The sequence below is a fragment of the Poromitra crassiceps genome (genome assembly GCF_964638095.1).
Source record: "Poromitra crassiceps genome assembly, chromosome: 28".
NCBI classification, from domain to species: domain Eukaryota; kingdom Metazoa; phylum Chordata; class Actinopteri; order Beryciformes; family Melamphaidae; genus Poromitra; species Poromitra crassiceps.
In genome coordinates, this window is record NC_139651.1 from 17,643,719 (window position 1) to 17,661,159 (window position 17,441).

Sequence of the window (17,441 nt, forward strand, 5' to 3'; positions counted from 1 at the left end):
TCCAGGTCAGGAGGCGGGGTGATTTCAACAATTCCTTTTGTCTGGAGTGCTACTGTAGTGTCAGCTGATCCCAGAGGACGTAGAGATGGTGGAGCCCGATGGTGGTTTCCCATAGAGCTGCTACAGGCTACATGGCGTCCGTCCGTCTGGTGGCTTTATTAAGAATAGCTTTAACATCATATCTTTCTGATGAGGATGTTGTTGCTTTACTCTTTGACAATAGACCTTATTCGCTAACCCCGGACGGCGCCATATTGTTGACATACCGTCCTGCAGCTGACAACTGTAGTAACGGCCTTATTCTCGTTTCTGTTCCATTACAAAATAGCGATAGTGATGACGGTAATAAAAAAACCCAGAGTTGTTGTTTGTATGCTGCCGTTAATGTCTGTAATAAATAAACAAAAGAAAAAACGAGGTGAACAGACTTTGCTGTGAGGAGCTGTCAGAAAGTTTCACCTGTCTCTCCCAACTATCCACACATCTCCTGTGTGCTGACGTATCCTCCGTCTCGCTCCCTTCAACGTCTGTAGACGGTAGAGATAGAAACAAACCACGGGGACTTTATTGCTGTCATTACTACAGCCGTGTGTAACGCAGGTCACCATCCGAACACTACAGGAACGATACAGGTAACGCTAACGACGGCTAGCTTCCTATAAACGCTGCTCTCACATAGGTTGTCACTTAAAGCTGCAGCGCTATGTCGAGAACCTGACATCATGAATAGAAGCCCTTAGGCCACAACAACCATACACATGTTTACAATTGTTGAAGAATTTTCACACAAAATAAAGTCCAGGGCCCAGTTGCACAAAGCACCTTAGGTTAATATTTCCTTTAGACTCAGAGTTAAGGTGTCCATAAAATAGAATCGGCTGCACAAAACACCCTTAAATCTTCTCCTTAACACAACTTAACACATACACCATGTGCGTAACAACACATACACCATGTATGGAACAACACATACATCATGTATGTAACAACACATACACCATGTATGTAACAACACATACACCATGTATGTAACACATACACCATGTATGTAACAACACATACACCATGTATGTAACAACACTTACACCATGTATGTAACAACACATACACCATGTATGGAACAACACATACACCATGTATGTAACAACACATACACCATGTATGTAACAACACATACACCATGTATGTAACAACACATACACCATGTATGTAACAACACATACACCATGTATGCACCAACACATACACCATGTATGTAACACATACACCATGTATGTAACAACACATACATCATGTATGTAACAACACATACTTCATGTATGTAACAACACATACACCATGTATGTAACAACACATACACCATGTATGTAACAACACATACACCATGTATGTAACAACACATACACCATGTATGTAACAACACATACACCATGTATGTAACAACACATACACCATGTATGTAACAACACATACACCATGTATGTAACAACACATACATCATGTATGTAACAACACATACACCATGTATGTAACAACACATACACCATGTATGTAACAACACATACACCATGTATGTAACAACACATACACCATGTATGTAACAACACATACACCATGTATGTAACAACACATACACATACACCATGTATGTAACAACACTTACACCATGTATGTAACAACACATACATCATGTATGTAACAACACATACATCATGTATGTAACAACACATACACCATGTATGTAACAACACATACACCATGTATGTAACAACACATACACCATGTATGTAACAACACATACACCATGTGCGTAACAACACTTACACCATGTATGTAACAACACATACACATACACCATGTATGTAACAACACATACACCATGTATGTAACAACACATACACATACACCATGTATGTAACAACACTTACACCATGTATGTAACAACACATACACCATGTATGTAACAACACATACACCATGTATGTAACAACACATACACATACACCATGTATGTAACAACACATACACATACACCATGTATGTAACAACACATACACCATGTATGTAACAACACATACACCATGTATGTAACAACACATACACCATGTATGTAACAACACATACACCATGTATGTAACAACACATACACCATGTATGTAACAACACATACACCATGTATGTAACAACACATACACATACACCATGTATGTAACAACACATACACCATGTATGTAACAACACATACACATACACCATGTATGTAACAACACATACACCATGTATGTAACAACACATACACCATGTGCGTAACAACACATACACCATGTATGTAACAACACATACACCATGTATGTAACAACACATACACCATGTATGTAACAACACATACACCATGTATGTAACAACACATACACCATGTATGTAACAACACTTACATCATGTATGTAACAACACATACACCATGTATGTAACAACACATACACCATGTATGTAACAACACATACACCATGTATGTAACAACACATACACCATGTATGTAACAACACATACACCATGTATGTAACAACACATACACCATGTATGTAACAACACTTACACCATGTATGTAACAACACATACACATACACCATGTATGTAACAACACATACACCATGTATGTAACAACACATACACATACACCATGTATGTAACAACACATACACCATGTGCGTAACAACACATACACCATGTATGTAACAACACATACACCATGTATGTAACCACACATACACCATGTATGTAACAACACATACACCATGTATGTAACAACACATACACCATGTATGTAACAACACATACACCATGTATGTAACAACACATACACCATGTATGCAACAACACATACACCATGTATGTAACAACACTTACACCATGTATGTAACAACACATACACCATGTATGTAACAACACATACACCATGTATGTAACAACACATACACCATGTATGTAACAACACATACACCATGTATGTAACAACACATACACCATGTATGTAACAACACATACACCATGTATGTAACAACACATACACCATGTATGTAACAACACATACACCATGTATGTAACAACACATACACCATGTATGTAACAACACATACACCATGTATGTAACAACACATACACCATGTATGTAACAACACATACACCATGTATGTAACAACACATAGATCATGTATGTAACAACACATACACCATGTATGTAACAACACATACACCATGTATGTAACAACACATACACCATGTATGTAACAACACATACACCATGTATGTAACAACACATACACCATGTATGTAACAACACATACACCATGTATGTAACAACACATACACCATGTATGTAACAATACATACACCATGTATGTAACAACACATACACCATGTATGTAACAACACATACATCATGTATGTAACAACACATACACCATGTATGTAACAACACATACACCATGTATGTAACAACACATACACCATGTATGTAACAACACATACACATACACCATGTATGTAACAACACATACACCATGTATGTAACAACACATACACCATGTATGTAACAACACATACACCATGTATGTAACAACGCATACATCATGTATGTAACAACACATACACCATGTATGTAACAACACATACACATACACCATGTATGTAACAACACATACACATACACCATGTATGTAACAACACATACACCATGTATGTAACAACGCATACATCATGTATGTAACAACACATACACCATGTATGTAACAACACATACACCATGTATGTAACAACACATACACCATGTATGTAACAACACATACACCATGTATGTAACAACACATACACCATGTATGTAACAACACATACATCATGTATGTAACAACACTTACATCATGTATGTAACAACACATACACCATGTATGTAACAACACATACACCATGTATGTAACAACACTTACACCATGTATGTAACAACACTTACATCATGTATGTAACAACACATACACCATGTATGTAACAACACTTACATCATGTATGTGTATGTAACAACACATACACCATGTATGTAACAACACTTACATCATGTATGTGTATGTAACAACACATACACCATGTATGTAACAACACTTACATCATGTATGTGTATGTAACAACACATACACCATGTATGTAACAACACTTACATCATGTATGTGTATGTAACAACACATACACCATGTATGTAACAACACTTACATCATGTATGTGTATGTAACAACACTTACATCATGTATGTAACAACACTTACACCATGTATGTAACAACACTTACACCATGTATGTAACAACACTTACACCATGTATGTAACAACACTTACATCATGTATGTAACAACACATACACATACACCATGTATGTAACAACACATACACCATGTATGTAACAACACATACACCATGTATGTAACAACACATACACCATGTATGTAACAACACATACACATACACCATGTATGTAACAACTCATACACCATGTATGTGTATGTAACAACACATGTAACATGTAACATGTTACATGTAACAACATGTGTTGTTACATGTAACATGTTACATGTAACAACATGTGTATGTAACAACACATACACCATGTAACAACATTTCTTCTTCTTCTTCTTCTTCTTCTTCTTCGAGCAGCAGTGTAAATACAAGCTCTAGGTAAAACAGTCATCGAGGTCACCAGACAGTCCAATCGCAGTGTGTCTGGTTGGAAGCAGCTTGTGTGAAGACGTAGTATCAACGTTACAGGATAATGACAGAACCAGGTCTGCACTGATGGACTGCTTTGTTACAGCCACAGTGTTCCCTTTGGAACTGGACAGCCAGAAATACACTATAGCATGGCTCTCATAGGGGGAGGCGGCCTCGTATTGCATCGGGAGAGGCTGAATAATACTGATCAAAAATAATAACAATCAAAAAAAAACTTAATTGTGATTATTTTGCTGCATATTGAAATAAATCATGATATCGGAGATGGTTTACAGAGTGAAACGTTCTCCACTGTGTAACTTGGGCCTAATGTTATTCTCCAGCAGCAAAAGGCCTTCTTTAGGAAACCATCTGTCTGAATATGAAGATTTTGAGGATTGGGCGATAATGTTCATCCTCACATCAACCAACTGTCAGCAAATATATCGTCAAAATCCCCAATGTGTTGGTTGACACGCTGCAGGATGGGTGTTACTGATTCACTGACTCACTGGGGAATTGACTGTCTGACTGACTGTCTGTCTGTCTGTCTGTCTGTCTGGCTACTGGCTATAGTATAACAGAGCAATGCTTTGTATCAGAATGGAAACACACAGTAGTGTTGTGTTGTGTTTTCTGTGTCTATTATGAAGCTCTTTCTGTCTGAGGAAACCATGTGCTCATGATGCTCGTTTCCCAGGTCAGCCTGGTCACTGGAACACACTGGGGAGGAGTGGGCGGGGCTAACACCAGGTCAGCCTGGCCACTGGAACACACTGGGGAGGAGTGGGCGGGGCTAATACCAGGTCAGCCTGGCCACTGGAACACACTGGGGAGGAGTGGGCGGGGCTAATACCAGGTCAGCCTGGCCACTGGAACACACTGGGGAGGAGTGGGCGGGGCTAATACCAGGTCAGCCTGGCCACTGGAACACACTGGGGAGGAGGGGGCGGGGCTAATACCAGGTCAGCCTGGCCACTGGAACACACTGGAGAGGAGGGGGCGGGGCTAACACCAGGTCAGCCTGGCCACTGGAACACACTGGGGAGGAGTGGGCGGGGCTAACACCAGGTCAGCCTGGCCACTGGAACACACTGGGGAGGAGGGGGCGGGGCTAACACCAGGTCAGCCTGGCCACTGGAACACACTGTGGAGGAGTGGGCGGGGCTAACACCAGGTCAGCCTGCCACTGGGGAGGAGTGGGCGGGGCTAATACCAGGTTGCTTGTGTGTCACATAACATCATAGTCATCATCGTAGCCATCGTCTTGTCGGTCACACAGCCTTTTTTGCATGGAGGAGAAATAAATAAGAGTGGATCATGATAGTCATTCTTAGCTTAGCTCTTAGCTTAGCTTAGCTTCTATTAGCTCAATATTCAGCTGATTCACACTTCTAGCAGACAATAAAGTGTTGTTGTAGCATCCGTCATCTGACTAAGGCCGTGTGTCCAACTGTCCATCTAGCTTCTGACCGCTAAACGCTGGAAGTGCGCTGGCGAGCGCTGATCTCAGCGCACAATATGCAAGGAAGCAGTCTGAAAGTAACTTTAGCTCAGTGCGGTAGCTAGCTTGATAGCTGACAGCTAACATTAGCTAACAACACACATAGAGTGATTTAGCTCAACACTCACCAGAAATATCAAGTGTCTAGCCAAATCTACTCCCACAATTGAGCCTTTCTGTCTCTGTTGTGATAGTTTCTCCATATGATTGGTTGCCAGAAAAGTAGCACCCGACACCAGCGTCTTTCTGAAAAGTTAAAATATTTTCAGCTGGAAGCGCTGGGAGCCGGCGCACAAAAACGCCGGAGTGCTGTGAAAATAGACGCAGGGCGCAGCGCACTTTCTCTAGACGTCTGTGTGCGCCTGCATACCCTCTCTCCTCAATGGAAACAACTGAAAAAAGAGGCTGGAGCTGAGGAGAAGACGCTAGATGGACACACGGCCTAAGTCCGTAACTAAGAAAAACAAACGAGTAGTGGACAAGTAATGTAATCGCGCATGCCCCACCACCGTGTGACCACATGGCCCAATCACTGCCCATCTTTCTCTCAGGACGGCCCAATCACTGCCCATCTTTCTCTCAGGACGGCCCAATCACTGCCCATCTTTCTCTCAGGACGGCCCAATCACTGCCCATCTTTCTCTCAGGACCGCCCAATCACTGCCCATATCTTTCAGCGAAGACTAAAAACACACCTTTTCAGGCTCCACCTGGGCCCTTCGTGAACTAACATTTCTTAATTAAAAAAATACAATAAAAATCCTTCTCCATCTACTATCTACAGGTGCTACTCTATTCCTCCAAAAGTTGTAGCCGTCGCAGATTGTGTCGCAATGTTGATTTCTCTTTTGTTGACAAAATGTGATATTGTAAGTCTCTTTGGATCAAAGCGTCTGTCTGCCAAATGACGTCGTCATGTAACGTAACACCGGTAACACTGACTGCCCTGGCAAGCCTAGCAGGCCAGTGTTTCCCCCGAGTGGAGCTGCCACCTCCACTTTGGTCACTGGCACAAAAAAAAAAGTTGGCGGTTTGAAGCCAGATTTGGAGAATATTATATATATATATATATTAGGATTAGACTGTTGTGTGATGTCATTATTCAGTCTTACCATCAATTCCACTTTGTCGATGGGCAGCACTCTGGCCGGGGGCGTTCTTCAGGTCCTGCTCTGTCTGCTCTATCTGCTTCTAGGATGTTCTGCTTCTGGAGCTGCTCCTCTCCTCTCTCCTCTCTTCACTGCTGGGTGCCTCCACCCACCTCTCCCTGCCTCACTGCCTGTCCTGTCTATTAGGAGATACAGTCAATTCAATTGTATTTGGGCAACAAGGAGAAAAGGAGAAAAAAGGAGCTTCTTGGATACTCATAGATAGGTTTTTAATTGACTAAGTAATTGTACGTCTACTATAATAGTTAATCAAACAATGTACATCTTCAATGAACAGGGGCACAAAACGCAACGCGTGCCCCTGTTCATTGCAGGCAGACTAGCAGGCTTTATCTGCTGCCTCAGGCCAGTTCCCACACTGGAGATCGAGGCAGTAGATAAACAGAAGCAGGGCGATGAGGGCTAGTTTAGAATAGGCCTCCGAATGATGGTAGAACCTGGCGAGCAGACTACACTCAACTCATCCACAATAACCAGCTGCACCCTGGGAAAGTGAGTGTAGGAGAGATTTGCAGTGAGTTTTGTAGGCATGAGAAGTGTGCTCTGTGTGTAGGCATGAGAAGTGTGCTCTGTGTGTAGGCATGAGAAGTGTGCTCTGTGTGTAGGCATGAGAAGTGTGCTCTGTGTGTAGGCATGAGAAGTGTGCTCTGTGTGTAGGCATGAGAAGTGTGCTCTGTGTGTAGGCATGAGAAGTGTGCTCTGTGTGTAGGCATGAGAAGTGTGCTCTGTGTGTAGGCATGAGAAGTGTGCTCTGTGAGTAGGCATGAGAAGTGTGCTCTGTGTGTAGGCATGAGAAGTGTGCTCTGTGAGGCAGCCTGCCTGTGTGCTCTCTGTCACATCGAGCACTTGGCTTTCTACGCTCTACTTTCACTTTGCTTGCTTTTGCAGCGATCAAAGCACAAGCGAGGTGATCAATACATCATGCAGGTATGCAGGGTGCTTAATGCCCCGGAGAGGAGAGATCATCAACGCTTTTTCCTTCTCAACTGACTTCAGTCTGTTCTGTTGACTTTAGAGCTGCAGCTTGTGTTTTCAGTCTGGCTCCCCCTGCTGGCAGCTCTGTGTGTGTGTGTGTGTACGTGTACGTGTGTGTGTGTGTGCCATATCTTCCTCCACTCCCCCCCATCGTCTTCTTTCTGTCTCCTCATCCACCTCTTCCTGTCCTTCCGCCCCTACCTTTGTCCGCCCTCTACTGGTCAGTCAGTGGCCCAATCTCAAACCAGCCCCTACCCACAATGCCCTGCTCGCGCCGCTGCTCTGCCCTTCCAAATGTGACGAGAGGCAACAACAACAACAACAACAACAGCTTCCTGTCACTGTAAACGCATCACATTCATGAGAATGAAATGTAAAGTCAACTTGTGTTTGCACGTACAACACGTACAAAGGCAGGGGAGTTTGCTACAAGTCAAGCGGACAAGGTGAACTTCTCCTTTTTGAGTTTGAACCTTCACCACCTTCTGTGATTTAGTTTGAGGCTGTAAGAAAAAAGTCAACGTGAGGAAAACGAGACAACACTTAGATAGGAGGAAGACGTCAACGTCAACATCTGTCTGGTGTTTCCTCCAGTCTCCTCTTGCAGGTGCGCTTCCTGCCAGCCCACATTACAATGTGGCTTAGCGGACGGAGGGTTTCACAGGCCACCTGACACTCCTGCTGATTGGTTTTGGAGCGGTGAACACCACCCTCCACGTGAGCGCACACACGGAGGAGGGGGGTGGAGAGGGCGGAGGGCTTAGGGGCTCATTTGGCATTGGGCCAGTGTGTTGTGTCTAGACTAGTCAAACTGCCTATAGGTGGAGATTAAGTCTCTAATCCTGTCTGCCACTCTGCAGCTCTCTACAAGCCTGTGGCTGCACATTACAGTCCACAATTACAACTCCACCACTTCCTCCATTCCATTCCGGGGGGTCACAGGGCGTGATGAGGGTCACAGGGCGTGATGGGGGTCACAGGGCGTGATGGGGGTCACAGGGCGTGATGGGGGTCACAGGGCGTGATGGGGGTCACAGGGCGTGATGGGGGTCACAGGGCGTGATGGGGGTCACAGGGCGTGATGGGGGTCACAGGGCGTGATGGGGGTCACAGGGCATGATGGGGGTCACAGGGTGTGATGAGGGTCACAGGGCGTGATGGGGGTCACAGGGCGTGATGGGGGTCACAGGGCATGATGGGGGTCACAGGGCGTGATGGGGGTCACAGGGCGTGATGGGGGTCACAGGGCGTGATGGGGGTCACAGGGCATGATGGGGGTCACAGGGCATGATGGGGGTCACAGGGTGTGATGAGGGTCACAGGGCATGATGGGGGTCACAGGGCGTGATGAGGGTCACAGGGCATGATGGGGGTCACAGGGTGTGATGGGGGTCACAGGGCATGATGGGGGTCACAGGGTGTGATGGGGGTCACAGGGCATGATGGGGGTCACAGGGTGTGATGGGGGTCACAGGGCATGATGGGGGTCACAGGGTGTGATGGGGGTCACAGGGCATGATGGGGGTCACAGGGCGTGATGAGGGTCACAGGGCATGATGGGGGTCACAGGGCGTGATGGGGGTCACAGGGCATGATGAGGGTCACAGGGCGTGATGGGGGTCACAGGGCGTGATGGGGGTCACAGGGCATGATGGGGGTCACAGGGTGTGATGGGGGTCACAGGGTGTGATGGGGGTCACAGGGCGTGATGGGGGTCACAGGGTGTGATGAGGGTCACAGGGCGTGATGGGGGTCACAGGGTGTGATGGGGGTCACAGGGCATGATGGGGGTCACAGGGCGTGATGGGGGTCACAGGGCGTGATGGGGGTCACAGGGTGTGATGAGGGTCACAGGGCGTGATGGGGGTCACAGGGCGTGATGGGGGTCACAGGGCATGATGGGGGTCACAGGGCATGATGGGGGTCACAGGGCATGATGGGGGTCACAGGGCATGATGAGGGTCACAGGGCGTGATGGGGGTCACAGGGCATGATGGGGGTCACAGGGTGTGATGGGGGTCACAGGGCATGATGGGGGTCACAGGGCATGATGGGGGTCACAGGGCGTGATGGGGGTCACAGGGCATGATGGGGGTCACAGGGCATGATGGGGGTCACAGGGCATGATGGGGGTCACAGGGCGTGATGGGGGTCACAGGGCATGATGGGGGTCACAGGGCATGATGGGGGTCACAGGGCATGATGGGGGTCACAGGGCATGATGGGGGTCACAGGGCATGATGGGGGTCACAGGGCATGATGGGGGTCACAGGGCATGATGGGGGTCACAGGGCGTGATGGGGGTCACAGGGCATGATGGGGGTCACAGGGTGTGATGAGGGTCACAGGGCATGATGGGGGTCACAGGGCATGATGGGGGTCACAGGGCATGATGGGGGTCACAGGGCATGATGGGGGTCACAGGGCGTGATGGGGGTCACAGGGCATGATGGGGGTCACAGGGTGTGATGAGGGTCACAGGGCATGATGGGGGTCACAGGGTGTGATGGGGGTCACAGGGTGTGATGGGGGTCACAGGGTGTGATGGGGGTCACAGGGCATGATGGGGGTCACAGGGCGTGATGAGGGTCACAGGGCATGATGGGGGTCACAGGGCATGATGGGGGTCACAGGGCATGATGGGGGTCACAGGGCATGATGGGGGTCACAGGGCATGATGGGGGTCACAGGGCGTGATGAGGGTCACAGGGCGTGATGGGGGTCACAGGGCATGATGGGGGTCACAGGGCGTGATGAGGGTCACAGGGCGTGATGGGGGTCACAGGGTGTGATGGGGGTCACAGGGTGTGATGGGGGTCACAGGGTGTGATGGGGGTCACAGGGTGTGATGGGGGTCACAGGGTGTGATGGGGGTCACAGGGTGTGATGGGGGTCACAGGGCATGATGGGGGTCACAGGGTGTGATGGGGGTCACAGGGTGTGATGGGGGTCACAGGGTGTGATGGGGGTCACAGGGCGTGATGGGGGTCACATATTCATAGCTTTCAAGGGGCGTTACGTGCTGCCGGGAACGCCCACCTGACGGTCAAACAGTACTGCTAAGTACTGTTTGAGCGGACGACAGCACAGGCATCACTACAGTATCTTCTCTTTTAGCAATAGTCTCACTACTCCCACAGTGGTTTACCTGCTTTTGAGATCTGCAAAAAATAGTTTGCTTCTGTCTCACCCGTTCTCCCTCTCTCTTCACACGCGACGAGGGCTGTGCTCTCTCTCCACAACATTATAAAAACGAGTCCGCACTCCGCACGCAGTTTGTTGTGAAACAATTTCTCCGAACTGCCATGTGTTGGACAGTAACGTTAACGATAGTTCGGTTTGTTTGAAGTGCCCAAAACGTGCAGTTTGTTTAGATATCGTTCTTTTTCAACGCTTGATAGATGGTCTAAATATTCCTGACTGGAAACTGGTGGAAAAAAGACAGCTTTTTGCTGGAGCTGCGTCTGGTCAGTGTTCAGCGCCATTGTTGTTTTGAGTTTTGACCGCCAGAATGGGCGTTCCTTGTACTTACGTAACGCCCCTTGAAAGCTATGAATACACTAGGGATGCAACGCTATGAGTTTTTGACGGTATGATAACCTTGGACAAAAATACCACGGTTTCACGGTATCGCGGTATTGCGGACCATTTGTGTTTTTACAATAGTCGAAATATTCCCATACAGCCGATGTCGTCTTTTTAGATGGGGGAAAGTTCAGGGGGGTCCTTGCGGCTCCTCTCTACTGTGCTCTAGTCTAGGTAGGCATGCAGCCAGGGGGAGGGGCCAGCTCCTCTCTACTGTGCTCTAGTCTAGGTAGGCATGCAGCCAGGGGGAGGGGCCAGCTCCTCTCTACTGTGCTCTAGTCTAGGTAGGCATGCAGCCAGGGGGAGGGGCCAGCTCCTCTCTACTGTGCTCTAGTCTAGGTAGGCATGCAGCCAGGGGGAGGGGCCAGCTCCTCTCTACTGTGCTCTAGTCTAGGTAGGCATGCAGCCAGGGGGAGGGGCCAGCTCCTCTCTACTGTGCTCTAGTCTAGGTAGGCATGCAGCCAGGGGGAGGGGCCAGCTCCTCTCTACTGTGCTCTAGTCTAGGTAGGCATGCAGCCAGGGGGAGGGGCCAGCTCCTCTCTACTGTGCTCTAGTCTAGGTAGGCATGCAGCCAGGGGGAGGGGCCAGCTCCTCTCTACTGTGCTCTAGTCTAGGTAGGCATGCAGCCAGGGGGAGGGGCCACGTAAGCTGCACTCTGCAAGCGACCTGGGCACTTTGTTTTGGGGAAACAGCTGATATTGTGGGGAAGGTATGACGGCAAATCTTAGTGGTTTTGATACCGTGACGTTTTCAAACCACAGTATACCTTCAAACGGTATACCGCTGCATCCCTAATATACACACACACACACACACACACACACACACACACACACACACACACACACACACACACACACACACACGTAGTAGATGTAGATTCAAAGGAGGTGTTCCAGTCGTCTCCTCAGGGAGCTGCTGGAAGCAACATGTAGAAACATGCTGCAGCTTCCTCTAAACACACACACACACACACACACACACACACACACACACACACACACACACACACACACACACACACACACACACACACACCATTTCCCATCATTCTTCTTTGTTTTGTATTTGAGCTTAGCCTCTGGCCAATCAGCTGTCAGCACCAGCTTAAGTGGATGACATCATCCAAACCAGTCATTTGTCCATCCAGGTGCTTCTGATTCATATGGTGGTGGTGTTATCCATGTGTAGGCCTTACAGAACACACACACACACACACACACACACACACACACACACACACACACACACACACACACACACACACACATACACACACACACATACACACACACACACACACACACACACACACACACACACACACACACACATACACACACACACACACACTGTCTCTCTCTCTCTCTCTCTCTCTCTCTCTCTCTCTCTCTCTCTCTCTCTAATCAGTTCTGGTTTGAGAGTGTTTACACTAGTGACTACACTACACACAACATTCAGAGGCTTTTTGCCTCTTATGCACACAGGGTATCTGTGGGCTCTTGAAAAGTATTGACAACAATCCATTTATCTAAACCAGCCAGCTGGCTTTTCTTCCTCCTACTCTTCTTAGCAGCATCATCTGGTCCATCTCAGGAGCCTGCTGGTGTTGTGATATATTATCCATGATCCAGAAACCTGTTGATATCCAAGTCTTTCATAAAGGATCAAGTAGACTCGTTAGGATGGAGACTGACTGTGACTGGAGAGAGTTGAGTGTGGAGTCTGCTGCTGTGTGGAACTATTCTTCTTCTGGCTCTTCCAGGCATTAGTTCCTGCTGTGTGGAACTATTCTTCTTCTGGCTCTTCCAGGCATTAGTTCCTGCTGTGTTGGCTCACCGACTGACTCAGGATCAGTTTTGTCTCACACTTTGTCCAAAGTGTTCAGGGTTTGTACGCTCATGGAAAAGCCTGGAAAATCATGGACATTTAAATTCAATTTCCAGGTCATGGAAACTGACCATGTTTAGTTTTTCCAATTATTATCTGTTAATAGTGACATTTTAAATGTAGAATGTTGTCCTCGTTACTCAGGTTTTTATGTATACGCAGAGAAAATGTTTGCTCATGGAAATTTGGTTTGAAGTCATGGAAAATCATTGGTCGAAATGTGTACGAACCCTGAGTGTTGTTGATCAGTGTTAATGGTGTACTGCCTGCTACACAGCAGACCAGAGCCTGGCCAGCACAAAACATGTCCTGTCTCAACACACACACATGGATCAGCACCTGTGTCTGTGACAAAACATGTCCTGTCTCAACACACACACATGGATCAGCACCTGTGTCTGTGACAAAACATGTCCTGTCTCAACACACACACACGGATCGGCTCCATCCTACACGTCCAGTAGGCCAGTCCGGTGCTGCTGAGACCGCTGGAAAGCCCGGAGCAGAGCGGCGTGGATCAGGACTGAGAGCACACAGCACAGCAGCACTGTCACATGGAGCCCCTGTGGGAGGAGCTGGTTTGTTAGCTGTGCTGTTTGCTGTATTTCTGACAAAAACATCCAAACAAGCTCCCTGGTTGGATTGATGGTTGTAGTGGCACGCCCTCCTGCAGGGCATTCTGGGACGTGACACGCCGTCACGCCCTCCTGCAGTGCATTCTGGGACGTGAGACGCTGTCATGCCCTCCTGCAGTGCATTCTGGGATGTGACACGCCGTCACGCCCTCCTGCAGTGCATTCTGGGACGTGAGACGCTGTCATGCCTTCCTGCAGTGCATTCTGGGATGTGACACGCCGTCATGCCTTGCTGATTAGTGCCTGTTTTTACTCTTCTACAAGTTCTAATTTGGGCTCCGAGAGATTGTGTGTGCGTGTGCGTGTGCATGCGTGCGTGCGTGCGTGTGTGTGTGTGTGTGTGTGTGTGTGTGTGTGCGCGCGTGTGCGTGTGTGTACAGTCATTCACCCTCCAGTAAATGCAAATCATTTGTTTAGGACTGTGTCCAACATCATCCTGCCAGGGGCTACTTCAGTCTGAAGACTGCCTGCTGCCAGGGGCTACTTCAGTCTGAAGACTGCCTGCTTGTCATCCTGCCAGGGGCTACTTCAGTCTGAAGACTGCCTGCTTGTGTCTGTTGCTCTCTGAGTTGTGCTAAATGGGGGGAATGCCCCTTTATTTTGGTGGAAGCTGGCAGAGAGGCTGTTGACTTGCGGTCACAGGAACAGAGACATCCAGGCACTCAGGTGTTGTGTTACAGCGTTAGCATTAGCATTAGCGTACCCTCTGGGTAAGTACCTTGTTGAAAATGTCAAGTCCTGAAAAACAAAGGTGTCTAATCTCTCTCCCCCTTTCTCTCCCTCTCTCCCCCTCCCTCACTCCCTCTTTCTCTCTCTCCACTCCTTTCTCTCCCCTCTCTCTCTCTCTCCCCCTCCCCCTTTCTCTCTCTCCCCTCTCTCTCTCTCCCCTCCCTCTCTCTCTCTCCCCCTCTCTCTCTCTCTCCCCCTCTCTCTCTCTCTCCCCTCTCTCTCTCCCCTATCTCTCTCCCCCTCCCCCTTTCTCTCTCTCCCCTCTCTCTCTCCCCCTCCCCCTTTCTCTCTCCCCTCTCTCTCTCTGCCCTCCCTCTCTCTCCCCCTCTCTCTCGCCCTCTCTCTCTCTTCCTCTCTCCCCCCTCTCTCTCTCTCGCCCTCTCTCTCTCTCTCTCAGAATGTCCAGAGAGGTGTGCACAGCGGGCGTGCACGGTGGAGGGGGAGTGCTGCCACCCTCAGTGTCTGGGCGGCTGCGCGGCTCCTGGCAGTGACACGGTGTGTGCCGCGTGCCTGCACTACTACCACCAGGGGCGCTGTGTGGCCGACTGCCCCGCCGGCACCTACAGGTTCGAGGGCTGGCGCTGCATCAGCGCCGAACTTTGCTCCAAGGTCCACCTGCCCGACTTCGATCTGGACGGTCCCCCGTCCAGCTTCGTCATCCACGCCGGAGAGTGCACGCCCGACTGCCCGTCCGGATACTACCGCACCGTACCCGACAGGTGAGCCAGGGTGTCACGCTGACATGGAGCCACTAGGGGGAGCTGCAGTGAATGACCGTTGCATATGACTTGGGTACCAATTCAAGTCCCTGCTATCAGTTTCTATTGTACTTTTTGTTATATTATAGAGCAAAGCTTGAACCAATTATCCTAAAATAATGGTGATACTAATTTAGGTGAAGGCGTTCAGTCTATTCTAAACATCTAGGTGGCTGGTAAAAGTGTGAAAGTGAATTTGGGGGTTTTCTCCTTTGTGGCATTCAGCCGACACGGTGTAGAAAGAGCATGTCAGATCATTTCCAAGGGCAGAAATCAAAGAGAAGAGCCAAGGGTTAGAGAGCAGTGGTCCCCAACCAGACCGGTACCGGGCCGCGAGCCCGGTCCAAAACGTTTTTTTTTTTTTTTTTTTTTTTTATAAACATAGGCTATATAATATTATAGGCTGTGTGTGGTAGTTAAAACATAGTTTCAAGTTGACGTTTATTTATGTTTGTAGTTGAAACAAAAACATAAATACTGTATAGGCTACATACAGTACAACACAAAAGGCTGTTTTTTACCCTTTGTCACCACCTGGTGAGTAAATATATGTGTAACTAAAACCATTAAAATTGACAACCGGTCCGCAACTTTTTTTCCCATGTATCTACCGGTCCTTGGTGCAAAAAAGGTTGGGAACCCCTGGGTTAGAGGTTCAATAATGAATGTAAGCCATTGGAATGAGTTGTGTTGGATTGAGATGTCTTCACCACCTGCTCTCCTCCTGTCTCTCTGTCTCTGCAGCATGTTCTGCACAGCCTGTGTGGGCCTCTGTGATAAGGTGTGTGAGGAGAAGGTCATCGACTCCATGGTCGCCGCCCAGTCTCTCAAAGGCTGCACGGTTATCAAAGGCAACCTGCATATCAACATCCGCAGAGGCCGTAAGTACTGGAACACTAACTGCCATGCTCCCAATGCTAGCTGCTCTCTGCTAACATTTGAAAACACCTGTTTGTTGTTGCATTAACAACTGTCCCACATCTCCACCAAGGATGGAAGACTGGATGATTATCAAATACTATTTGATCATCACTGGGAACCACCACCCTACCCTACCCTACCCCCCCAACTAGCTAGCCCAGCGTTAGCGTCGTTAGCATAGCTTCCCGGTCGTAGTGGAGATGGCCCAGGGGAATCGTAGACAGAATATCAGCTTCTCTTCATGCAGCATCCAAGCTTGAAAGCGTCTCCTTGTGGCTGCCTGTTGTATTACTGCCGTCACACGTACAGTTTAACACCGTTTCTCCACACTCTTGCCTAATCCACGTTTCTAGCTGGGTACTGTTGTCACTACTCAATCCGTACAGGCTGCCCCATCTGTTCTGCACATGTGCGAGCGGCTCCGCCCTCTGGGACAGCAGGTACAGCAACGCCACCTGTACAAACTTGATACAAACCAGTGTTTCCCCCTAGAAATATGTTCGGTGGGGTCCCTCGCTGGCGACG

The 17,441-nt window shown here is 48.0% G+C and overlaps 1 protein-coding gene across 1 annotated transcript in view; it reads left to right on the forward strand.

Moving 5' to 3' along the window:
* LOC310799488 (insulin-like growth factor 1 receptor) overlaps positions 1 to 17,441 on the forward strand; it is a gene marked incomplete at both ends in the record, with an annotated part of 106,210 nt that overhangs the window by 58,634 nt on the left and 30,135 nt on the right. Inside the window, 2 exons of the mRNA XM_083662077.1 lie at positions 15,635 to 15,956; positions 16,740 to 16,876. Of these exons, the coding sequence (XP_083518203.1) occupies positions 15,635 to 15,956; positions 16,740 to 16,876 (459 nt within the window). The remainder of the gene's footprint in view (positions 1 to 15,634; positions 15,957 to 16,739; positions 16,877 to 17,441) is intronic.